Source organism: Cetorhinus maximus, chromosome 12 (assembly GCF_964194155.1).
Source record: "Cetorhinus maximus chromosome 12, sCetMax3.hap1.1, whole genome shotgun sequence".
NCBI classification, from domain to species: Eukaryota; Metazoa; Chordata; class Chondrichthyes; order Lamniformes; family Cetorhinidae; genus Cetorhinus; species Cetorhinus maximus.
In genome coordinates this window covers 67,906,152-67,932,099 of record NC_135890.1, presented here as the reverse complement: position 1 = coordinate 67,932,099, position 25,948 = coordinate 67,906,152, and the positions used below count along the sequence as shown (strand labels likewise).

Here is a 25,948-nt window from a genome sequence, read left to right as displayed (position 1 = left end):
TTATTGATGAGGCAGAGTAATGGCAGAGAAGGAAAGAAAAGGAAGAAAATCCTGCACTTTGGATCCCACTGCCTCATGGGACATCCTGTCCCTTGTACCTAAAGATCTGTGGGTCGAAAATCAGCCTGTTCAGTCACACGAAGACCCATGGCAGAAAATCGCGACCCTGAGTGGACGTCATCCTCAAATCAAGGTACAGCTGATGACCGAACCTTTTCTCAAGAGATAAAGTGGGAGGATAGAGTCCAAAATAGAGTGGACTGCACATAGCCTGTGGAAGGCTGAATGACCTTATCTATTTAATTACATTCTTATAAAAGGTCAGTGTTGTGTTGTGTTGCGAACCTTTTTCCACTTTGGGCACCCATTGTCAGGATGACAGGTTCCCCTGGTAAGAAGTAGCATTTTTTTCATTTTTTGTTCATTGATTGGATGTCGGTGTTGCTGGCAAGGCCAACATTTATTGCCCATCCCCAACGGTCCTTGAGAAAATGGTGATAAGCTGTCTACTTGAATTGTTGCTGTCCATATGTGTTGTAAACCCACAGAGCTGTTAGGGAGAGAGTTCCAGGATTTTGACCTAGAGACAGCAAAGGATATATTTCCAAATCAGGTTGGTGTGCGACTTGGAGGGGAACTTGCTGTTAGTTCTGATCTACCTTTGTTTCTCTTGGTGTTAGGAAGGTGCTGTTGAAGGAGCCTTGGTGAGTTGCTGCATTGCATCTTGTAGATGGGACATAATTCTGCTTTTGCAGTGTGAAGGAGGGAGTGAATGTTTAAGGTGGTGGATGGAGCAACAGTCAAGCTGGCTGCTTGCCCTGGATGGTGTTGAGTTGCTTGAGTGTTGTTGGAGCAATCTCATCAGCACAAGTGAGGAGTAATCCATCACACTCCTGACTCGTGCCTCGTAGATGTTAAACAGGCTTTGTGGAGTGGGGAGTTGAGTTACTCACCGCAAAATTGTTTCTGATAGCAGCAGCCAGATCTGTGGAGAAGCTCTCCAAGTGCATTAATCTACTGAGACAGATGGTTATGAAAATTGACTTCCCCCAACCAGAGTACACTTTGCGTCCTTACTACCCTCAGTGCTTCTTCCAAGTAGTTGAATGTGGAGGACAACTAATTAATCAGTTGTGGGAGGGTGGTAGGTGGTAATCAGCTGGAGGTTTCCTTGGCCAGTTTTACTTGGTTCTATGAGACTCCAGAGTCAATGTTGCTGACTCCCAGGGTCACTGCCTCCTGACTGTATAGCACTCTACCACCACCTCTAGGACCACTGGTGCGACAGGGCATACCTAGGGATGACGATCAAGGAGTCTGGGACATTGGCTGGAAGTTATGATTTGGTGAGTATGACTAAGTTAGACTGTTGCTTCACTAGTCTGTGGGACAGATCTCCCAATTTTAGCACAGGTCCCCGGATGTTATTGAAGGGGACTTTGCAAGGTCTTGTGGGCCCTTTGCTGTAACTGGTGCCAAGATTAATGCTGGGTTCCTCATCTGGTTTTATTTTTATTCAACTTTTCCATTGTAGTTTGATACAACTGAGTGGCTTGCGAGGCCATTTTAGAGGGCAATTAGAGAGTCAACCATATAGGCGTGGGTCTGGAATCACATGTAGGCCACATTGGGAAAGGACTTCAGATTTCTTCCCCAATGGCACATTAGTGAACCAGATAAGTTTTTCATGACAGTCTGGTACTTTCATGGTCACCATTTATAATTCCAGACTTATTTTATTTATTGAATTTAAATTCCCCCTGTTGTGGTGGGATTTGAACTTGTGTCTCCAGTGCATTAGTCAAGACCTCTGGACTACTAGCCCATTAACATTACCACTCTACAAGCATCCGATTATAGATTTTTCTTGTCTCCCCCAGTAATGGATCTCCCCCACCCACCCAAATCTTTCCACATTCAACATTATTTGACAATAGCAATCTGAGAGGCCATTTATGTGGTGTCTCTGATTGCTATTTTCAAATAATGTTGAGTTTTGGATTGTATTCCCATTCTCAATAGGAACTGGGCTGAGATTGTCAGCTAATTCCATATACAGCCCTGACAACTGGCAGAGAAAAACAACGTTTACTTTTTCTGGCATGGGCTAGATTCAATTCCAGGTCCCAGAAATCAAGGTGCATCAATGTTATCATACCCAGACATGCTGAATAATAAATTAGAGTCCATATTAACCTGAACTGCAAAATTCATCCCAGATACTTAATCACCAAAGGATAGAAGTGTTTATTGAAGGAACGGAATCTTCACATGGATATCATTGATTTATTTATGTCACTTGCAAAGCCAGACATATTTGGTCATCATTTCATGTTAACCCAAAGTACTGTGATCGTATGCATCGATACGTGTCACAGTATTCAAGAAAAGGCAACTGAACCTTCAGGGATTTTCTCATGGTTGTTACGTGTGCATAGGTAATCCAGGTGTGCATTCTCCTCATCTCTGAATCTGCTTAAGTGAGCACTTGCATCACAGTCAGTGGTCTGGATGCCCAGTTATGTTTAAGGTGAAATATATATTGCAGCAATTTGAAAGAGGGATTTTGTGCTTTTGACTGTTAGCTGTGCCTTAGTGAATAATGCTCATGCCTCAGAGTCAGAAGTTTGTGAGTTTAAGTCTCACTTCAAAAATTCGAGCACAAAATTTAGGCCAACACTCCAATGCAGTACTGAGAGAGTACTGCATTGTTGGTGGTATTTGAGATGAAAGTTAAACAGAGGACGGAATCGTCTGGTCCTGTTGGCATCGGACATCATAGCGGGGGACGATATGGGGAGAAGGCCAAAAATCGGTTTCAAGCCGCCGTGAAACCAGTTTGCGATTGTGCGCTCTACCCATCAACGGCGAGCCAAGTTTCCCGCTGCTGCACATCAGGACCCTAATTTCAATACTTCAGCATCTCATTTTAAGCCCTGCTCATCGGAATCAACTCCCACATCAAATTTACCACCCACGCAGCATCACTTCAGAATGGCGTGCTTCAAGACTGCCTTTAAAAGGTGTGCACATGGCGACCTGAACTTCAAGGGGAACTCGGAATTGAGTGCACACAATCTTGCGCAGTGCTTGCGAGCATCGCCCAGAGAACATCAAGGAAGAGGCGTCACACATTCGTGGAGGGAGGGGGCACAGGCAAGTCGCTTTTCCAGGCTGGCTTTCAGTGTGGTGCCGAGGCAAGGGCTCCAGTGTGGGCCAGGAGGAGGGTTGGGGGGGCGGACAGGGCAGCACAGACTGAAGTACATAAGCAATGCCAGGTAGGGGTGGGGGTGGGGGTGGGGGTGGGGTGAGGAGGGTGTTGTGAGGAAAGCAGCCACGCACTTGGAAAAGCTTGTCAAAAAGTGAGAATTCTTTCGTAGCTGAGACCGTTCAGCTGCAGCTCCATCGACATGCTTGGAGTTGGGCCTCTGAAGCTTTTCTGCCCGCTCAAGCAACGCAAAAGCATGAAAATGCCACCAAATGCTCCAGAACCTTTCACACTTCAGGTGCAGACTGAAAATTAATGTACGTTTTAGGGGGCAGCAGAACAATTGGCCGACTGGGCAAGTTGTAGAATCCCCTTGTGAAAGATGGCCATGGCTCAGTCTGGTGGAGGCGCTCACAGCCCCTTGCAATGTCTTTATTCAGATTTGGACCAATATCCATCATGGTTCAAGCTAACAGCTCAGCCATGCAGTATGGGTTAGGAGAATGCCTGAGCTGAGAGCACAGCATGCAGTCCAGAGGCTGAAGCTGCTGCCAATCGGTAAAGTGGAGTGGGGCAGTGGTGGGTGGGGTTTCAGTCAATGAGCGCACTACACACTAGCCATCTGAGTGGTGGCCAGCACTCTTCTGAATGCGTGAATGGGCCTTCAGACTTAACTAAGAGAGGTTCTTAGGACACATATGCTAACCCATGCATCTCTCTCTTTGATCCTTCAGGAGGAGAACATCAGGATCATGGAACCTGGTGATTTAGCAGATTGCCTCATGGCTTATAGAGAACAGAAAAGAAGAAGAGTGCCTGGCTCAGCAAAGAGAGGTGCAGCAAAGATGAAAGGGCAGCAAGGCCTGTTGTGTTTGCAGCTGAAGATCCAGAGAGAGCCATCACTCATAGTCACTTTGCTAGACCCAGGGTCTATAGACAGTGCCTGTCATTCCTGCATGTGACTGAGAACCAGTGTCGCCGAAGACTGCGCATGCCTATGGAACTGGCCGGTCACATATGCCACCTGCTGTAGGATTTGGCGCCATGAGGACATGGAAGGCATGCACTACTAATGGCCTTGAAAGTGACCACAGCACTCAATTTTTATGCCAATAGCTCCTTCCAGGGCTCCACAGGTGAACTGTGCGGGATCTCACAAGCCTCCACACACATGGATATCCAGGAGATCACGGATGCCATCTTCGCGAAGGCACAGAACTTTGTCGCCCAGGATCAGGAAAGCCAGGAAGCAAGAACACCTGGATTTGCACAGATCTCTGTTTTCCACAAGTGCAGGCTGCCATCGACTGAACTCACGTGGCGCTTAGATCTCCGTGGGAACAATCTGTCAACTACGTCAGCTACAAGTGAAGTGTGAATGTTCAGCTGGTGTGCAACTGCCACAAACATATCCTTCAGGTCTGCGCACGATTCCCAGGGAGTGTCCACAACTCCTACATCCTTAGCAGGTCTCAGATCCCTGACATCTTCCAGGGTCGAGAGAGGCTGCAGAGTTGGCTCCTCAGGGACAAGGGCTACCCACAGACGACATGTTTGATGATGCCTATGCGACGGCCACAGACTGCAGCAGAGCAACGGTATAATGAGGCTCAGGCTGTGACTCAGATTTTGGTGGAGCAAACAATAGGCATTTTGAAACTGAGGTTCCGGTGACTCGATAGTCCAGTGGAGCACTGCACATCATACAGTGTCGCACATCATCATAGCTTGTTGTGGGCTACACAGCCTGGCACTACAATTCCCTCCCTGGAGGGAGGACCTGGCTGAGGCGATGGAGGAACTGCACACATCCTCCAATAAGGAGACATCGAAAGGGATGACAGTGATGAGAATATTGCACTGCTTGGACAAGGTAGGAGCACTCGGGAGGCCTTCATAGCCACAAGATTTGTGGAGGATGATGACGAGATGCAGTGAGGACAGTCCTGACATCCCCACCTTGCATCTGTAAATGTTTGACTCCTGTGTGACTGATCTCAGTGCACATACCCTCAGTGCTCAGGTTTATGTCATGGAGACGCAGTGGAGGCCCTAATAGTCGCTAGACTCCAGGAGGATGATGACAAAATGCAGTGAGGACACTCCATAGATCTTCACATTGACTCTTTGAATGTCTGACTGAGGGCAGCTCGCTTGTACTCTGTGATCAGGGTCATATCATGGAGATGTAGCCATGAAACTTTAAATGCACCTGATCCTTTGTCAACCTTCAGCACCTGACCTCTTCAGGAACACAGCATCACCAGTCACAGATGCCGAAGAGAAGGCCAGCCCCATCCCAAAGGTGCTGAGAGCACACAGAGAATGACGGAACTCTGTGATGCCCACCAACAACATTCTGGCAGCAATGACAAGCCCCATCATTGTGCAGGCATCAGTAATGTGTCCAGTGAGTGTGAAGCCAGACCATCACTTTGGTCTGAAGGCTGCACAAAGCACAAGGAAGAGGCCCTGGACTGAGGCACCTGCCTTTATCTTGTGTGAAAGGTTTCACATCTGAGTGACAAGCACACCGCTCATCTTAGCAAGGATGCACAAGCAGGGAGATATTCCTGGGAGTTTATTTACAATAGTGAATGAACATTATGTACAAGTGATTAACATCCATGCCCAGGTTGTGCAACTGTATTTTCTTAACCTTCCTAATCCTGCCACTACATCTTGGTGCTTCCCCGACATCCGCAGCGGAGGTGGAGGCAGCCTGCTGACTGCTATACCCTGTCCGTGATGACCTTCACAGACGTCCTCTGGAGAGCCCAGACTGTAGGGCCATGGCCTGCTTCTGGGGTCCTGCTGTGTGGTAGTGGAGCTAGAGCTGCTGGGGTCACACGAAGAGGGGATTCAGGTGGGCCAGACATTCTCGGACTTACCTGGGTGGATGGCCCCGGGAAGAGTTGGCTCTCTTCCCTATGAGCGCCCAACAGCCAAAGGCAGACTCCTTGAGGAGAAGGAGAAACTGGAGTGAGATTGAGTTGCCCCATATCCCTTCGCATTGACACTGTTGGAGGCCAACTATGGCATCAGCGATGGAGTCCAGCCCACACAGGACAGATGTGCTGGACCAAGGTCTCCACCAATGTTGACCTTGGTGCGTTGCCATGCTGTTGCTATCAGCTCAGCCTGAAGCCGGACAGACTCCTCCATCATGCCTTGCAATCTGAGGAGTGCAGCGGACATCCCTTCCTGATGTTCCCGAGCTTGCCTTTGCAGCTCCAGCAACTGAGGTATGACCGAGTCCAGAGAGGGGTGGAGGACTCCACGGCAAGCCTCCATTGTGTCCAGTAGGTGCCTGAGGGAGGCATCACTAAATTTGGTGGCAGCACGTTTCCTCCCTTTGGCAGCCATCGGTTCCCAGCAGCTTTCGATCCCTGTGCAGGGGCGTCCTTTAAATATGGCGCCTGGATTATTGAAGGCTTGAGGTGACGATGGGGTGGGCGAATTGGTGTCTGCCCTGCCAGCGGACCGCGCTTTCCCATGAATATATTATTAATGAGGCGGGATGCACCGGGAATGGGACTATATGGGATGAAAACTCACCATTGTGGGCGGCGGGTAAGACAACTTTATTCAAGACCGCACTTAGTGCAAATCTGGGATAATTCCGCCTAGAGTCTTCCCTCTCTGGTAGAAGCAAAAGATCCCATGCCACTGTTTGGAAGAAGAGCAGGGAAGTTCTTCATAGTGTCCTGGACAAAATGTATTACTTAACCAACACTTAAAAACAGATTATTAACAGGTAATCATCACATTACTGTTTGTGGAAGTTTGCTGCACACAAATTACTGTCGCATTTCCTAAACAGTATTACAACAATCACGACACTTTTAAGTACTTCATTGGCTGCATAGCTCTTTGGGATGTCTAGAGATTGTGAAAGGGGCCATTTAAATGAGAGCTCTTTCTTGAACCCACATCGCCATTGTACAGAAATCAGATATAGTCATGATGTTAAAAGTCCTTCCCCCTGACATTGAAATTTCTCTTTAATGGATCTGGTGTGATGGAATTCACCTGGAATGACTACATGAAACTGGCCCAAACTGGAGTAGGAAGTGACCAGGAAAAGGCCAAAAATACGGCAGTGATGGACACACACCCCCTGTGAACAGCATTGATATCAGACCCACTAAACCCATTTACACTCACCAAGCTGTATAAAGAGTCCACCGCTCCACAGAATTACAGCTTATTTTCAGAAACCTGGAGGCTCCCACGGTGAAGTAGAAAGTTTATCTATTGAGAGCTGAATCAAATCAACCAGAAGCTCTCAGCTTTGATCCATGGTCTGCACAGGGTGAGCCAAATCTCAGCTGATGCAGTAATAGCATTGCTGTAATTGGCCTAAGTACCCTGGGTTTGGAAAATATACACATCCAGGGTACCCACTATTGATTGTCATCCAGCAATCCCTCATAGTTAAATAAGATGCTGACATGCATTGTCAAGGCTAACACACCAATAATGCCCCTCTTTGCCAATTTATCAGAAGGTATCTGTGGGGCTGAACTGGAGAAAGTAATCAAAGGTTTAAGGAGAAATGGGAAACAGGAAGAAAGCAGTATATATTCGGTCAGTTTTTGGAATCCCAAAGCATTTTAGTCAGAAGTTTGTGCTTTTGAGTTCAAACTTCACTATTTGGGGGTGGAGGGTGGGGAGGCAGTGGGTGGGCCAGGGATCAACAAGAATGTATTGATTACAGTCCTGTTTACCTTTACGAGACACGCCGTCTGTCTTATTGACAAACATATCCATTGATGCATTGCCAGGGGCCACTTCTCTGGAATGAATAGTTTCTACATTTCCTGAAAAAAAAAGAAAAAGTGTTGTTCCAAATGATTAGGATCACAGAATTCTGTGTTAAGCATTCACAGCAAGAGTTAGAGTGCAGCATGAGAAGATAGAGTTTCATTCTTTTCTATTTTGAGTTTGAAATATAATATTTGTTTCCTCATCATTGAGTCAAGATCCTGGGAATCTTCCACCTAAAACCATTGTCAAAGCACCACCACTAGCACTATTCAGGGCACTCAGGGATAGGCAGAAATGCAACTTTACCTATGTTGCACCCATCTTAACAATGCATGAAAAAAATTGAAATTGAGTTCCCAAAACAAACTTTATCCAATCAGACAGCCAATTTTATATCTGTTAGTCACTCAATTATGGCAAAGTGCCAAGTAAAAACACTTGATACCATCAGCTAAATGGGCTGGTAAAGAGGTTTAATGGCACATTGTGGTAAAGTGAGGTACCCTGTCCCTTTAAGAGAATGCAAGTGTACTGATCATGTGACAGCACTGATGAATCACTGTACAGCATGGGCAACTGGGAACTGTAAGTCTAGTTCTGGAGGTTTCTGAGTGAGCACGTATGATCTGGTGCTCTGCCCTATGCCTCAATAAACCATCACTGTTTATTCTTACATCAGTCTTTCCCCGTTATTGATTGCAAGCAGCAATTGATGAGAACATAGGAAGGCGTGCAGTTCGAGTTAGGTTGGCCAATGAACTCATTTACCCAAGACATAAAAATGGCGTAAAAGGATAAAGAACAAAAGAAAATAAATTTCAAGAAGGGTGAGCAAAGACGGGTGGAAAGAGCATCTGTACTTAACTTGTAAAATAGGCGACAGCCGGCAATTGGAGCAGAAAGCAGTGCTGCAGTTTAAAATTAAAAAAAACCCCTGCAGAATCGCAATTGCGGGGATCATGCCAAAACTCAAAAAGAGTGCGAGACCCAGCAGAGAGAAGCCAACAGCTGCAGAGACGGAGTTAAAAAAAAAAGGTGACTGCCCTTAAAACGGCAATACACTTAAACTGGTAAATACATGAAAAATGTCAATGGGCAGAAAATTATAAGAGACCCAGGGAGAGCGCAACTCTGCGGTAAGCCAAACACCTAAATTCGTCATTACCTGGAAAGCCTATCGGAAGCATAGTCCCCTTGCAGTCATAGAGCCATAGAGGTCTACAGCACAGAAAAAGGCCCTTCGACCCATTGAGTCTGTGCCGGTCAAACAAGTACCTAACTATTCTAATCCCTTTTTCCAGCACTAGGCCTATAGACTAAAAAATTGGCCTCTCCCCATTGGGGAATTGAACCCCAGTCTCCCGTGTGACAGGCAGGATACTAACCACTATACTAATGGACTCAGCAAAGTTATTCACGATGCCACAGTTCAGGTGTGTCGATCCATTCGACCCCATTGCAGATGACTGGTCTCAGTATGTTGAATGCCTAGAGTTCTTTTTTTACTGCTAACGACATTGCGGCGGAGGAGAAGGAGAGGACGATTCTTTTGTCCTCATGCGGGAGCAAAACATACGGGCTGATCTGAGGCCTTATGTCACCCACCGCCCCAGACTCAAAGACTTTCAATGAGTTAATAAAAATTGTACAGAGCCACCTGAGACCAAAGCCCTCAGTTACTATGCAGCACTTCAAGTTCAATTCAAGGAACAAGCTTCCAGAGGAGACAATAGCTGACTATTTGGCCATTTTAAAGGCATTAACTGAGCATTGCAAATTCGGAACGTCCATTAGTGATATGTTGAGAGACCAGCTGATATGCAGGATTAGAGATGATGCTATCCAAAGGCGTTTGCTATCCAAACCTAGTCTAGACTTCAATAAGGCATTAGAATTAGCTACCGTGATGGAGAGTGCTGTTAGAAATTCCGAAGTTATCAAAGATACACAAAATGGTGCCGTCCATATGGTGAGCGGGACAAACTGGCAACAAAAGGCACAAAAACTTCAGACTCCACAGAAAAGCGGGAAACGCTCTCCAGTTCCAGGCCATTGAAAAACAACGGTACTACAGTGAAAACCCACAAAATTAATGAGAGAAATATATCCAGACCTCCAGTGAGTGAACAACAACTCAAACAAGTCAAGTACTTTTTCTGCCACCACTATGGCCACATAAGCCAGCGCTGCAGAGAAAGGCTAAAACAGCACTATAAAGGCTGAAAGAAAAAGCATGAAATATGCCTCATGGAAGAGTCAGAAGAAATAGAATCAGACATCCATTCCTAATATAACCTCAAAATGGGTAGAACTGAGCCAATCCAAGTAGTCATTACAGTTAGAAAAAAAACCCATTAAGATGGAAGTTGATACCCCTATTTGTAATGTCAGGCAGGGGACCAAGTCTCCTCGGAAGGAGTTGGCTAGGAGAGATAAATCTTGGGGGCCCTCTAAGTTCCCAATTCGAAACCAGAAGTGTTGCTGCAAGAAAAAATGAGCATGCAAAGACCCAAAAGGAGAAGCCGGTAGAAGTGTTACACTGGGACAGAGCTCAAGCTGAAGTCAGCATCCTTCAAAGGAAAATGGAAAATTTACTAAAGGACTTTCATGCACTACAAAATTCAATCAGCTCCCAATTTGTGCCATAAAAAAGATATGACGTAGAAAAGGAAGAGTTAAACCTGTCTCTGGCAGAGTTAAGGAATGAATTAGCTGAGAAGGGGCAACGATATGCAATTCTCCAGGAAACTATTAATGAGAATAAGAAAGAATTTGGAAGAGCTGAAGCAGCAGCTGCGTAAAAGCCCTGAAGTTTTAAAGCTAGAAGGCCCTGAATTCTCAGCAGAGCTGTCAGAAAACCCAACTACTGAGCTCATTCACGTTCAGCTGCACCTGAGTCTAGTCCAGCCAGCAGCAAAATTAAAGCGAAGACAGTGATACAGGTCAGTGCTCCCAAGAAAAGGACATGCAGGAAGAAAAAGAGAAATTATCGACAGTCCTCGGAATGAAAAACAAAAATATATATTTTTTCCCTTTTCCTCTTTCTCCTCACATATCATCATCGCTGTATTGCTTTGTGCTTGTTGCCCTTTATCTGTTTCAGCTTGGAGGGGAGGGGCAGCAGGAGTGAACATGATTGCACCCAGAAGATGGTGAAATCAACCACTGAGGGACACAGTGGGAAACTGCCCTTGAAAAGGAGGTCTCGGAAACACCAACTGAGGTTATTGGGCTACAACGTTCAACCCGTCAAAGAAGGCCTCCTGAGAGACTTGACCTGTAAGTAGTTATTGTGTAAATAGTTAATGTGTTTTAATCTTGTTAGCTGTACTTTTAATAAAGGGAGAGGGATGTGGTAAAGTGAGGTACCCTGTCCCTTTAAGAGAATGCAAGTGTGTTGATCATGTGACTGCACTGACGAATCACTGTACAGCACGAGCAACTGGGAATTGTAAGTCCAGATCTGGTGCTCTGCCCATGTCTCAATAAACCATCGCTATTTATTCTTACATCAGTCTCTCCCCATTATTGATTGCAAGTAGCAATTGATGAGAACATAGGAAGGCATGCAGTTAGAGTTTAGTTGGCCAACAAACTCATTTACCCAAGACATAAAACACACTGAGAGTGATGCACATGCTTTGTGCAGAGACCCTCAAGAAATAAAGCATTGCAATAGCTATGACTGGGACACAGGGAGGCGCCAACAATCTACAAAATTTTCATCATTTTAATTACTGTAGTAATGTTAACTGCATGGGCAGAGAGGCCTAATTAAGGAAAACACTGATGAGGTCAGAAACACGGTAAACTATGGCTCTAAAATTATACATGGAAACTTCCATGGATTTGCAGCAATGTTTCATGATTTGCACAGCTGAATCCTTGCAAGCATCGTAACCAACTCTTTTTTTATATCTGTTCAAGGGAATAGGCTGGCAAAGCCAGTACTTATTACTCATCCCTATTTGTCACAAATCCAGTGTAAAATAGGTGCAATGTGCAGTGGCTGCTTGGAAATTTGAGTGCAACCCTTCTAAAAACAGTTTTGCCTGAAGGAATGGCAGGAAAGTGGCAAAATGTTTGGATCATTCAGTTCACTCCATGTGATGTCTGCAGTTCCCATTTTTCACAGGAGGATGTGGCACTGACAGTGGAAAGAATAAAAAGCTGATATCAGTAATAGTGATCATGAAACTAATGGATTGTCATAAAAGCTCATCTGATTCACTAATGCCTTTTAGGGAAGGATATCAGTCACCCTTACCCAATCTGGCCTATGTGATTACAGACTCTTAAGCTCTATGAAATGGTCTAGCAAGCCAGTCAGTTGTATCAAACCACTACACAAAACTATAATCAGACTAAAACCAGAAGGACCACCAGGCACCAGCATAGGCATCAGATTCAGATATGACAATGGTACATCCAGCCCAGTGGACCCTGCAAAGTCCTCCTCACTAATACCTGGAGACATGTGCATGAGAAATAGCCATGGCTTACAGAATCATAGGTTTCACCCAAGGTCTCTGAAACCTCCATCACCATCCTGGAGTATGTCCTGTCCAATGGTAGGACAACCATCGAGTCATAATGGCCCAGAAGGAGGTCATTCAGCCACCTGAGTCTGCTCAGGCTCTTGGTAGAATAATCCAGTCAGTCCTATTTTGCCACTCTATCCCTGTATCACTGCAAGTTTATTTCCCTCAAGTGCCCATCCAATTTCCTTTGAAATCAGTGATTGGCTCCACTTCCACCCTCATGTAGGCAGCAAGTTCCAGGTCATTACCACTCACTGCATAAAAATGTTCTTCCTCACACCCTCCCTGTATCTCTTGCCTAAGACCTTAAGCTGTGTCCCCTCGTCCTTGTACCATCAGCTAATGGGAAGTTTTCTTTTTGTCCACCTTATCTAACCCTGTCATAATCTTGTACACCTCTATGAAATCTCCCCTTAACCTCCTTTGTTCCAAGGGGAAACAACTCTAGCTTCTCCAGCCTAAGCTTGTAGCTAAAATCCCTCAACCCTGGAACCATTTTGGTAAATCTCCTCTGGACCCTGTCAAGAACGTTCACAACCTTTCTAAAATGCGGTGACCAAAGTTGGATGCAATATTCTAGTTGTGGCCCAACCAGCCCTTTAAAGGCTCACCACAACTTCTCTGCTTTTGTACTCAATACCTTTATTTATGTGGCTCAAGATCCCATAGGCTTTGCTAACTATTCTCTTAATATGCCCTGCCACCTTCTAAGATATATGCACATGAACCCTAGACCCCTCTGTCCCTGCCCACTCCTTAAAATTATTCCATTAATTCTTTATTTCCTCTCCCCATCTCTGCCAAAATGCATCATCCCATAATACTTCTTTGTATTAAATTCCATCTGTCATCAAAAAGAAGCAGTGATCCTACAATTGACCTCTGGTCTGAAAAACAACCATTTACCAGAGCTTTCTGTTTTCTGTCCTTAAGCTAATTTTTATCCAAGCTGAAATAAAAACACCAAATGCTGGAAATACACATTAAGCATCTGTGGAGAGAAACAGAGTTAGTGACCTGGATTTTCACAGAGTTGGGATGACTTGGGAGCCCTTTAAAAATGGTGAACGGGACCCAGTTCTGAGATTCCAGACCCCATTCCGGGTTGTCTGATTTTCTGGAGTGCCTGTAAAGGTTGCAGTCTGGTTCTTGTGAAAAACGCACATCCAGCACCCCTGACTTGGTGCACGTCCTAGCCCTCCGCAATTTTCATGGAGTCGGACCAGGTTTTTAAAGAATCATGGTTTATGGCCCTTCAGAGGAATCATGAACCATATTCTGCATGATGGGGTACCTTTTAAAAGGTAAGTTCAAAAGGTCCTCCTCATGCCCCTATGCCAAGTTATGGCCCTCATTCACCCCCTATGAGCTCTCATACCCCAATGACAAGCTCTGCCCTTCCACCCACCACCATGTCCCCACATGAACCCGATGCAATGCTCTGCCCTTCCACCAAGCTATGGCACTGCTATACCCATTGACCCACTATACACTGTATAGAACTAATGAATCCTGTAGTGACAGTAAGAAATGTAAAAAAAGCTTTTAAAAAAGTAATTCATTCATAACTTTCTACTATGTTAAAAGAAAGTCATCCAACTAGAAGGTCATTCCGAACCTTTAAAGTATCAATAACAAACATGGCAAGCCCTTGTAAACACTTAACTCAATGTGAAATTGACCTCAGAGATCCTGAGCTGTTAATCAAGCAATGTTTTCTCTGGGGTGCAGGCATTTCAACAAGAATAATGGTTGTCTAGGCTCTCAGCCAAGCATACATAATGAGGTTTGGATGAGAAACTAGACAACAATTATCTTAATTTATTTTTCCTTTGCGTCCTGCCAATGCATTTGAGCTTTGAATAATTCGTCCTCCCACTGTGTTTGATCTTTGTATAATTCTTTAATAGCAACAGCAAATGCCTCTTTATTTTGAAGTTTTAATTTACGTTCCTTCCCCTCAGCTCCACAGTGTCAGGACTGGACTCAGCTTTTCCACTTTCCTTCAAAGCATGTTTTCCCTCTCCATCTGCTTGTCTTCAGTTCCACCTTCATCACACTACATTACATATTGAATGCCATTTCCTTTTCCCTGGCAAATCCTACATAGATCTGGCCCATTTTCTTTCCCAAAAGTCTAAATTTTTGCCTGCAGGGCCTCTGGCAAAAAACTTGTAAGCGTTGAGTATAGCAATCTTCACATTGTCATCTGCTTCCCTCTCTCATCTTGCTCATATATTTTTGTGCATTTTTAATTTAGATAACTTTGACTCATCTCCAACTGCCATTAACTTTTCTTTTTCACCTGGATGTGCCAATGCCCTGTTAAAATTAATTGCCTGAGTGTTTGTCTCTTTGGATGACACATCATTAGTTGAAACATTATTTTTTTGCAGCAGTGTAAGGGGGCTAAGGTTTCACACTATATTTTTATGCTAACTTCTAAAATTTTAAAAACTGGACAAAGACTTTAAAATGACTGAAGCCATGTCTGACTGTGACTTTCAAACAAAAGGAAATTTCTGGCAGTATCAGAGAAGCTGACACTCATTGTCTCTGAAGAGACACTAATAACCCCTGTGGGCTGCAGAGACTCAAATTCAAAGGAAATTATATAAAAGCCATCTACATTTCATCAGCCAGGCCTGGCCATCGGAGTTGTCTAGTCTGCTAGGACAAAGGACGTTGCTACCTCCTTTCAAATTTTTAATGGTTGGAACATTACCAATCTCAAGCACCCAGACAAAGAAATATACACCCTTTGTCAAAGCCAAAGTGGAGAGGTGGGATCCATGTGACATGACCCCCTAGCTGGGAGAACCAGTTATACTAACTTGCTGGACTGCAAGGCAACCTGCCATCTTTCCATCTACTAAGCAGCAGCACAGAAAAAGGGCTCTGTCCAAGTTTGAATGCCTGGCCCCATCCATACCGTTTATACTCGAACGTCTGAACTTCTGTAGCAGCGCCTACAAGACTAATTCATCTTTGCATGCCAATCCCATCATGAAGTCATCTCTATTAGAAAAGGGAATTATCCAGCATCAGGTTTTAACCTGCCGACATTTGTGAAGGCATACACAATTGGTCTATGATTCTGGACTCTGGACTGATGTGAAACAATAATTCTTCACTCTGTGTCCTTTGCCCTGCAAACCTTTCTTTCTTTATCCCCTTTTATTGCAGAAAATAAAAGCTCATGGTATAGGAGGTAACACATTGTCATGGATGGAAGGTTGGCTGGCTAACAGGAAGCAGAGATTAGGCATAAATGGGTCTTTTTCAGGGTGGCAAGATGTAACAAGTGGCATGCCACAGGGATCAGCGCTAGGATCTCAAATGCTTACAGAGTATATAAATGACTTGGATGAAGGGATTGAAGGGATGGTTGCCATATTTGCTGATGACACAAAGATAGGTAGGAAAGTAAGTTGTGAAGAAGACATAAGGAGGCTACAAACAGATAGAGATATGTTAAGTGAGCAGACAAAGATCTGGCAGATGGAGTATAATGTGGGAAAATGTGAAATTGTCCATTTTGGCAGGAAGAATAAAAGAGAAGCATATTATCTAAGTGGTGAGAGATTACAGAGCTCAGAGATGCAGATGGATCTGGGTGTCCTAGTGCATTAATCACAAAAGGCTAGTATGCAAGTACAGAAAGTAATTAGGAAAGCTAATAGAATGTTATTATTTATTGCGAGGGAAATTAAATACAAAAGTAGGGAGATTATGCTTCAGTTGTACAGGGCACTAATGAAACCATATTTGGAGTACGGTGTATAGTATTGGTCACCTTATTTAAGGAATAATGCATTGGAAGCAGTTCAGAGAAGGTTTACCAGACTAATACCTGGAATGGTGGGTTGTCTTATGAGGAAAGGTCAGACAGACTAGGCTTGTATCCACTGGAATTTAGAAGAGTAAGATGCGACTTGATTGAAACATAAGATCCTGAGGGGTCTTGACAGGGTGGAAGTGAATGTTTCCTCTTGTGGGAGAATCTAGAAATAGGGGTCACTGTTTAAAAATAAGGGGTTGCCCATTTAAAACAGAGATGAGGTGAAATTCTTTCTCTCAGAGGGTCGTGAGTCTTTGGAACTCTTCTTGAAAAGGAGGTGGAAACAGAGTCTTTGAATATTTTTAAGGCAGAGGTGGATAGATTCTTGGTAAACAAGGTTATTGGTGGTAGGTGGGATGCAGATTTTAGGTTTAGACATTATCTGATTAAATGGTGGAGCAGGCTTGAGGGGCTGAATGACCTACTCTTGCTACTCGTTCATATGTTCGTATGAGTGTAAAGGAGGCTACGTTGCAACCCTCGTCTCATATTTGAGTGTGTGCAAAAAAACTAACCCTCTAAGTTTACCCTATCTCAATTTTCTGTGGGGTTATTAATAGAAATTGTATCACACCAAACCTGAGGGGTTGGAAAATACACAACTGCTTATAAAGGGGGAAATGAAAATCAAAACACCTTTGTGTTTGCAGATGGGTGGTGAGAGGTGAAATCAGGGCTGTTTAAATTAAACCACCTCCTGTCCTTAACAAGCAGGTTTACAGATAATCATGGATTATTTTAAGGCACTTGACTTTACAATTTTAGTTTCAACAGCCTCAGCAGGCTTTCTCGAAACCACTGCCTAACAAGAAATCAACACCTTTAATGGGCTAAGTAGGAATGACTAAGCCAGAGTTTAAATTATCCTTATACAAATAAATAGATAAACAATTTCCATCAATACCCCAAATTAATACCTTTTTATTCAGCAGACTCTTTGGAGAGAGCTTCATTGGAGGTGTCAGCTGTGGCTCAGTTCATAGCACCCTCGCCTTTGAATCAGAGGGTTGTGGGTTCATGTCCCACTCCTGGAAACCAAGAACTGTGATTGTACTCGAAAGAGTTGCAATCTGTGACTGTTGATAACTCGAAAGAGTTTTATATCACCTGCCAAAATCAGTTACTGCGCTGATCCTGTATCTCTAAGGATACTAATTGATTTGCCTGCCTCACCTAATGAATATGGAGATACTTTACCTTCCAACAAAAAATCTCTACAGCTTTCTTTTACCCAATTCATCCTTTCAATGAATCTGGGAAAGACTCCCTGTTTATCCTGAACTTTTTTTTTAACTTACAGCATTCAGCCTTCATGTGCCCTTTCTTGTGACAAAAGTAGCATGTCAGTCCCCTTGAACTAAACCAGTCCTCTGAACCTTCACTGTTATTAACCTGAGAACAGCCTGGGTCTTTACCTTTTCCACATTTCTCAACAAGGCCTGACCTCTGCTCATTATTGATCTTCCTCGCATTTCAGTTTCTCTGGAGGAGTCCAAAGTAGGGCCTGTTACTGGTAATCTGTTAAATTACTGATACTGATCAGTTAACTTATAATCACCTGCCATTAATTAGGCTCCCCTTATTTTACGGATTTTGTGGTCTTCCAGGTGAGTCCTTAACCTCAAAGGGAGACTATTTTAAAATTTCTCCACCAATGTCATCTCCCTAAGGTTATCGAAGTTCAGTTCCACTTTCATTGACCTACACCACCTATCGAACAACACTTCCTTTTCCCTGGCAAATTCTACTCAGATCTAGCCTGTTCTCCTTCTTAAACATCTAAATTTTTGCCTGTAGGCCTCTGGCAACAACTCATAAATATTAAGTACAGCAGTCTTTACTTCCTTGCATTTGCACAATTGCTCTGCTGGAAGAGATGAGTATAACTACAAAGCTCTCCCTACAAAAAATAATTTGTATGAATATAGCATACTGTTCTTTTGACCAATCCATATTCATGGGGCAGGATTTTCCCGACGTCACCACGCCCCATTTAAATTTTCAGGTAGGCGGGGGCGCAGCAAAATCAGCTGTACGCCCGCCAACCTGTAAATGGCGAATTGAGGCCATTAATGGACTTAAGGTTGGCGGGCAGGCCAGGAGCCCTGGCAGGAATTAGAAAAAGCATGAAACCTCATCCAGGGGCGGGATGAGGTTTCATATAGGTTTTAAAAAATTTAATTAAAGTCTTTTAAAAAATTATGGACATGTCGCAACTCATGTGACAGTGTCACACGAAGGGACATGTCAGGGAATTTTTTTTTTCTCTAGTTTTAATATTTTTGACAATAGAAGCCATCTCCCTGAGGCAGCACTTTGCTTCAGTGAGATGCACAAAAGAGCGCACTTTCAGGTTTAGGGACTCCCCCCGCCCGCACAGGGAGCACTTCCGTGCGGACATCATGCTGGGCGGACTTTAATTGGCTCACCCATGTAAAATGGCAGCGCGCCCCCAATCGGGGGCACCGATCGGAGGAGCGCCTCCGCGCGCCTGCACTTCAACTTTGACCCTGACGGGGGGAAAATCCTGCCCACGGTATTTTTCTCAAAGGACACAAAGTACATCTCCACTTCTTACTCACTAAATGTAGGTGCTAAGAAAAAATCTTCACCAAATCAAAATTAAGAGGATTTCGTTCTGAGTCAATGTCACTTTCCTCATCAACTCAAGCTTACATAATCACAACTCATGCTCCCTTTCGAGTTTTTTCACTTCTCTGTCGCTCTTTCCCTCTCTTTATCGTTTTCCCTATCTTTCCCTTAACTCTTTCTTCTGCTGATAATTTCTCCCTTTCTGAGTTCACCCTCCTTAGATCAATTTATTTTTCAATCCTGGCCTGAACTGGTCCTTTCTCCATAGAGCCCCAGGTGCCTAGCCAATTCTTCAAGGATCCTGCCTCGCTTAGCTCCTGACCTTACTTTAATCTCACATGCTCTGCTATAGCCTGTAAACCATCTTTTCACAACTGTTTCAATTCCCTGAGAGTCAGATGGTCTCTTTCAATAAAGACCTGGGCCTCAATGGTACTCATGCTGATTTCCCAATAAATATAGCAAAAGAAACATGAGATCTTTTTTGTTTAAATTCTGGAAAGTTCCAGTGAACCTGTTTCGGACTATGAGTTCATTTCCTGGATAAGCCCCCAATACTTGTTACAATCCCTGTGGGGGATCCATAAACAAAAATGAGCAAATTTACCAAATGACCCCCAAATGAAAGAATTACAAACAACATTTCACTGTTTGTAACTTTTACTTGAACATGAATCAGGATGAACACAAATTAAACATGGACTATCAGGCAAACGATACTTCAAATGAAAAGGTAAATTGCACTTTAAATAGTTGATACATATGTCTTACACAACCACAAGCATTCCCCTTCAGCATATATGACATTACATAGCTACAAGGTTCCACAATATGCTGTTCTTTATTCACGTTTGGTGTGTCAGGATTGACAACAGCTTTCACCTTTGAGCTTCACGAGTATGATTATCATCACCAAGGCACACTTCTATAAACCCTCACTCCCTTGGGTCATGACACACTTGATGATGTAGCTTTCCAGAATTCCTTTCCAACCGACTGACCTATAACACCCCAGTTCACGGTTTGGCCACTTCTGGGAAAACACCCAGCTCTTTAATATCTCCAAGCTCTTCAGGTTTTAGAACTTTTTTTTTAGCCAGCTCGCACAGCACATCCAAGAGCTCCTGTCTCCTTTTCTGCCAAACAGAAAAACTGACCTCTTCCTGAGTGATTTGTGTCTTCTCCTCACAAGAATTCTCTGTGTTCCTCTTTCTGTCTCTATCTCTTTTGTCTTTGCATCTGCATCAGTGTGCCAATTTCCTTCACCCTCCAGATCCTCCGCCTTTAGCTCTCCTTTGTGTATGTAACTCGCCTTTGTGTTTGGCAGCCACATGGCTTCTTAACTTCCTTCCTGTTGGTACTGCTTCCAGGTCAAGGGTCACATGGACCTGTACTTCTTATTATCCAAGAAAAACACAATTGATCCTTTTACGAATCATGCAAACTCTTAAAACTCCTTTTCAAACATTCTTCAAAACAATTACAGATTCCACAGACCTTTTTTTTAAAAGATTACAAATTTTCCTTACTGTACTGCTTCTGGGTTAAAGTCTGGTTGTTACAGTCACCATTACTCAGAGTAGCTTTTAATTCAAAATTTAATAATTACATTTCAACAGTCCTCTGGAGAGTGAGTCAGGAGAATTAATAACAGAAATAAGAAAATGGCATTGCATTGAACAGATGCTTTGTATTTTTCTTCACAGTAGAAGAAACAAAGAAATCCAAGAAATAATTGTAAATCAAGAGATGAAAGGGAGGGAGGAACTTAAAACAATTACCATCACCAAGGAAATGATACTGAAAAAATTATTAGAACTAAAGGCTGGCAACTCCCCAGTTCCTGATGGACTTCATCCCAGGGACTTAAAAGAAGGGACTGCTGAGATAGTAGAGGCGTTGTTTTAATTTTCCAAAATTTTCTAGATTCTAGAGGCGTCCCATCAGTTTGGAAAGTAGCAAATGAACTCCTTTATTCAAGAAAGCAGGGAGACAGATAACAAGAAACCATAGACCAGTTAGCCCAACATCTGCCATAGGGAAAATGCTGGAATCTATTATTAAGGAGGTTATAGGAGGGCACTTAGAAAATCTTAATGCAATCAGGCAGACTTTACATGGTTTTGTGAAAGGGAAATCATGTTTGACTAATTTAGTAGAGTATTTTGAGGAAATAACAATCAATGTGGATAAAGGGGAACATGTAGATGTGGTGTACTTTGATTTCTGGAAGGCATTTAACAAGGGCCCACAGCAAAAATTACTACACAAAATAGGAGCTTATAGTGTACGGGTAACATATTAACATGGATAGAGGATTGGTTAGCTAACAGGAAATACAGAGTAAACATAAATGGGTCATTTCCAGGTTGGTAATGAGTTGAGTGCCATAGGGAACAGTGCTGGAGCCTCAACTATTTATAATCTATATCAATGACTTCGATGAAGGGGCCAAATGTATGGTTGCTAAATTTGCTGATGACACAAAGATAGATAGGAGAGTAAGTTGTGAAGAGGATGTAAGGAGTTTGCAAAGGGATATAGACAGGTTAAGTGAGTGGGCAAAAATTTGGCAGATGGAGTATAATGTAGGGAAATGTGAACTTGCCATTTTGACAGGAAGAATAGAAAAGCAGCATGGAGACTGATTGCAGAAATCTGTAGTGCAGAAGGATCTGGGAGTCCTGGTACATATGAACAGAGGAACATTGGAGCAGGAGTAAGCCATTCAGCCTGTTGAGCCTGCTCTGTCATTCTATTAGATTATGGCAAATCATCTACCTTAACACCACTTTCCCACACTATCCCCTTGTCCCTTGATGTCATTAGTATCCAGAAATCTATCAATTTCTGTCTTGAACATGCTCAATGACTGAGCTTGCACAGCCCTCTGGGGTAGAGAATTCAAAGATTCACCACACCCTGAGTCAAGAAATTCCTGCCTATCTTAGTCTTAAATGGCCTGCCTCATATTCTGAGACTGTGTTGCCTGGTTCTAGACTCACCAGTTAGGGGAAACATCCTATCTACATCTACTCTGGCATGCCCTGTAAGAATTTTGTAAGCTTCAATGAGTTCTCCTCTCATTCTGCAAAACCTAGAGAATACAGCCCAGTTTCCTCAATCTCTCCTCATAAGACAATCCTGCCATCTCAGGGATTAGTCTGGTGAACCTCTGTTGTTAGTCCCCCTATGGCAAGTATATCCTTCCTTAGATGAGGAGACCAAAACTGTACACAATTGTAGTCTCGCCAAGGCTCTATACAAGTGAAGTGAGATATCTTTACTACTGTACTCAAATTCCCTTGCGATGAAGGCCAACACACCATTTGCCTTATTAATTGCTTGCTGCATCTACGAACATACAAATTAGGAGCAGGAGTAGGCCACTCAGCCCCTCAAGCCTGCTCCACCATTCAATAGATCACGGCTGATCTGATTGTAACCTCAACCCTACAGAATCACACAGAATCACAGAATCACACAGTACAGAAGAGGATCTTCGGCCCATCGAGTCTGCACTGACACGTGAGAAACACCTGACCTACCTACCTAATCCCATTTACCAGCACTTGGTCCATAGCCTTGAATGTTATGACGTGCCAAGTGCTCATCCAGGTGCTTTTTAAAGGATGTGAGGCAACCCGCCTCCACCACCTTCCCAGGCAGTGCATTCCAGACCGTCACCACCCTCCAGGTAAAAAAGATTTTTCCTCACATCCCCCCTAAACCTCCTGCCCCTCACCTTGAACTTATGCCCCCTTGTGGCTGACCCTTCAATTAAGGGGAACAGCTGCTCCCTATCCACCCTGTCCACGCCCCTCATAATCTTGTACACCTCAATCAGGTCACCTCTCAGTCTTCTCTGCTCCAACGAAAACAACCCAAGTCTATCCAACCTCTCTTCATAACTTAAATGTTTCATCCCAGACAACATCCTGGTGAATCTCCTCTGCACCCCCTCCAGTGCAATCACATTCTTCCTCTAATGTGGCAACCAGAACTGCACACAGTACTCCAGCTGTGGCCTCACCAAGGTTCTATACAACTCCAACATGACCTCCCTACTTTTGTAATCTATGCCTCGATTGATAAAGGCAAGTGTCCCATATGCCTTTTTCACCACCCCACTAACATGCCCCTCTGCCTTCAGAGATCTATGGACACACACGCCAAGGTCCCTTTGTTCCTCAGAGCTTCCTAGTATCATGTTCATTGAATACTTTCTTGTCAAATTACTCTTTCCAAAGGTTCCATCTGCCACTTATCTGCCCATTTGACCATCCCATCTATATCTTCCTGTAGCCCAAGACACTCAACCTCACTGTTAACCACCCGGCCAATCTTTGTGTCATCCGCAAACTTACTAATCCTACCCCCCACATAGTCATCTATGTTGTCGATATAAATGACGAATAATAGGGGACCGAGCACAGATCCCTATGGTACGCCACTGGACACTGGCATCCAGTCCCTAAAGCATCCTTCTGTCATCACACTCTGCCTCCTACAACTAAGCCAATTTTGAATCCACTTTATCAAATTACCCTGTATCCCATGTGCATTTGCCTTCTTTATTGGTCTCCCATGTGGGACCTTGTCAAAGGCTTTGCTGAAATTCATATAAACTACATCAACTGCACTACCCGCATCTACACCCCTGGTCACCTCCTCAAAAAATTCAGTCAAATTTGGTAGGCATGACCTCCCTCTGACAAAGCCATGCTGACTATCCCTAATCAAACCTTGCCTCTCCAAGTGGAGATAGATACTTTCCTTCAGAACTTTCTCCAATAGTTTCCCTACCACTGACATGAGACTCACTGACCTGTAGTTCCCTGGCTTATCTCTACAACCCTTCTTAAATAGTGGTACCACATTAGCTGTTCTCCAGGCCTCTGGCACCTCCCCCGTGGCCAGAGAGGAATTAAAAGTTTGGGTCAGAGTCCCTACGATCTCCTCCCTTGCTTCCCTCAGCAGTCTGGGACACAAATCATCTGGACCTGGAGATTTGTCCACTTTTAAGCCTGCCAACACCTCCAATACCTTGTCACTCCCTATATCAATTTGCTTGAGAACCTCTCTCTCCCCGAGTTCCATACCTTCATCCTCATTCTCTTGGGTGAAGACGGACGTGAAGTATTCATTCAACACTCTAGCGGTGTCCTCTGGCTCCACCCAGAGATTGCCCCCTTGGTCCCTTATTGGTCCCTACTCTTTCCCTGGTTATCCTCTTCCCATTGATATACTTATAGAATATCTTGGGATTTTCCCTACTTTTACCAGCCAGAACTTTCTCATATCCCCTCTCTGCTCTCCTAATTGCTTTCTTAAGCTCCACCCTGCACTTTCTGTACTCCAGTAATGCCTCTGCTGATTTGCTTCCCTTGTACCTGCTAAAACCCTCTCTTTTCCTTCTCATTGTAACCTGAATATCTCTGGTCATCCATGGTTCTCTGGGCTTGTTACTCCTTCCTAACACCCTAGAGGGAACATGTTGAGCCTGTACCCTCCCCATTTCCTTTTTGAACACCCCCCACTGCTCCTCTGTAGATTTCCCCACAAGTAACTGTTCCCAGTCTACCTTGGCCAGATCCTGCCTTATTTCACTAAAATCCACTCTCCCCCAATCCAAAATATTTTTTTGCAACTTGTCGATTTCTTTGTCCATAACAAACTTAAACTGTACCATGTTGTGGTCGCTATCGCTAAAATGCTCGCCCACCACCACCTCAGCCACCTGTCCGGCTTCATTCCCCAGAATTAGGTCCAGCAATGCACCGTCCCTTGTTGGACCCTCTACATATTGACCTAAAAAGCACTCCTGTACACATTTCAGGAAATCCACTCCATGCAAGCCCTTAACACTATATCTATCCCAATTAATGTTGGGAAAGTTGAAATCACCTAATATTGTTATTGTGTTTACACACCTCCACAAATTGTGCACCTATTTGCTCCTCAATTTCCCGCTGACTATCTGGGGGTCTATAATAAACACTTAATAGTGTGGTTGCCCCTTTTTTATTCATAAGCTCTACCCACAAAACTTCATCCGATGCCCCCTCCAAGATATCATCTCTCCTTACTGCAGTAACTGACTCATTATCTATTAATGCAACACCTCCTCCTCTTTTACCCCTCCCCTGTCTCGCCTGAAGATTCTATATCCTGGAATGTTGAGTTGCCAATCCTGCCCTTCCCTCAACCACGTCTCAGTGATGGCTACTATATCACAATTCCACATGTCAATCCTCACCCTTAACTCATCCGTTTTACCTGTAATACTCCTGGAATTAAAGTAGAGGCCATCCAGCCTTGCCTTACTCCCTTGAAGCTTATTGCAGCTGTACTCCCTCTGACTTGATTGTTTTACTGTATTATGATGTGTCCCTATTCTGCTAACATTCTGTGTTCCCTCCCCCTGCCGAATTATTTAAAACTCCTCCCAACAGCAATAGCAAACCCGCCCGCAAGGATGTTAGTCCCACTCTCATTCAGATGTAGACCATCCCGCTTGTACAGGTCCCACCTTCCCCAGAAACGGTCCCAGTGATCCAGGAATCTAAAACCCTCCCTCCTGCACCAAATCTTAAGCCACGTATTCATCTGCCTACATTCCCACCTACTCCCAATATCCTTTCACCCCCTTGCTTATCAAGAATCTATCTAGTTCTGCCCTAAAAATATTCAAAGACTCTGCTTCCACTGCCTTTTGAGGAAGAGAGTTCCAAAGATTCACAACCCTCTGAGAGAATAAAATTCTCGTCATCGCTGCCTTAAATGGACAGCCCTTTATTTTTAAACAGTGACCCCTAGCTCTAGATTCTTGCACAGGAGGAAACATCCTTTCCAAATTTTTATCTGTATGCTAATTTTTAGTGACTCATGAACAAGGACATCAACACTTCCCAGCCGCTCTCACCATTTAATAAATACTCTGTCAGTCTTTTTTCTACTAGAGTGGATAACTTCACACTTATTCATATTATATTG

The 25,948-nt window shown here is 44.0% G+C and overlaps 1 protein-coding gene across 4 annotated transcripts in view; it reads right to left on the bottom strand.

Moving 5' to 3' along the window:
• Positions 1-25,948, bottom strand: part of LOC144687536 (glutathione hydrolase 1 proenzyme-like) — a 163,139-nt gene that overhangs the window by 105,925 nt on the left and 31,266 nt on the right. For 3 of the 4 annotated variants that reach the window (XM_078553805.1, XM_078553808.1, XM_078553806.1), the window contains exon 4: positions 7,939-8,031. The exons of the other annotated variant lie outside the window; for it this stretch is intronic. In XM_078553805.1, the coding sequence (XP_078409931.1) occupies positions 7,939-8,031 (93 nt within the window). The remainder of the gene's footprint in view (positions 1-7,938; positions 8,032-25,948) is intronic. 4 annotated transcript variants of the gene reach the window in all.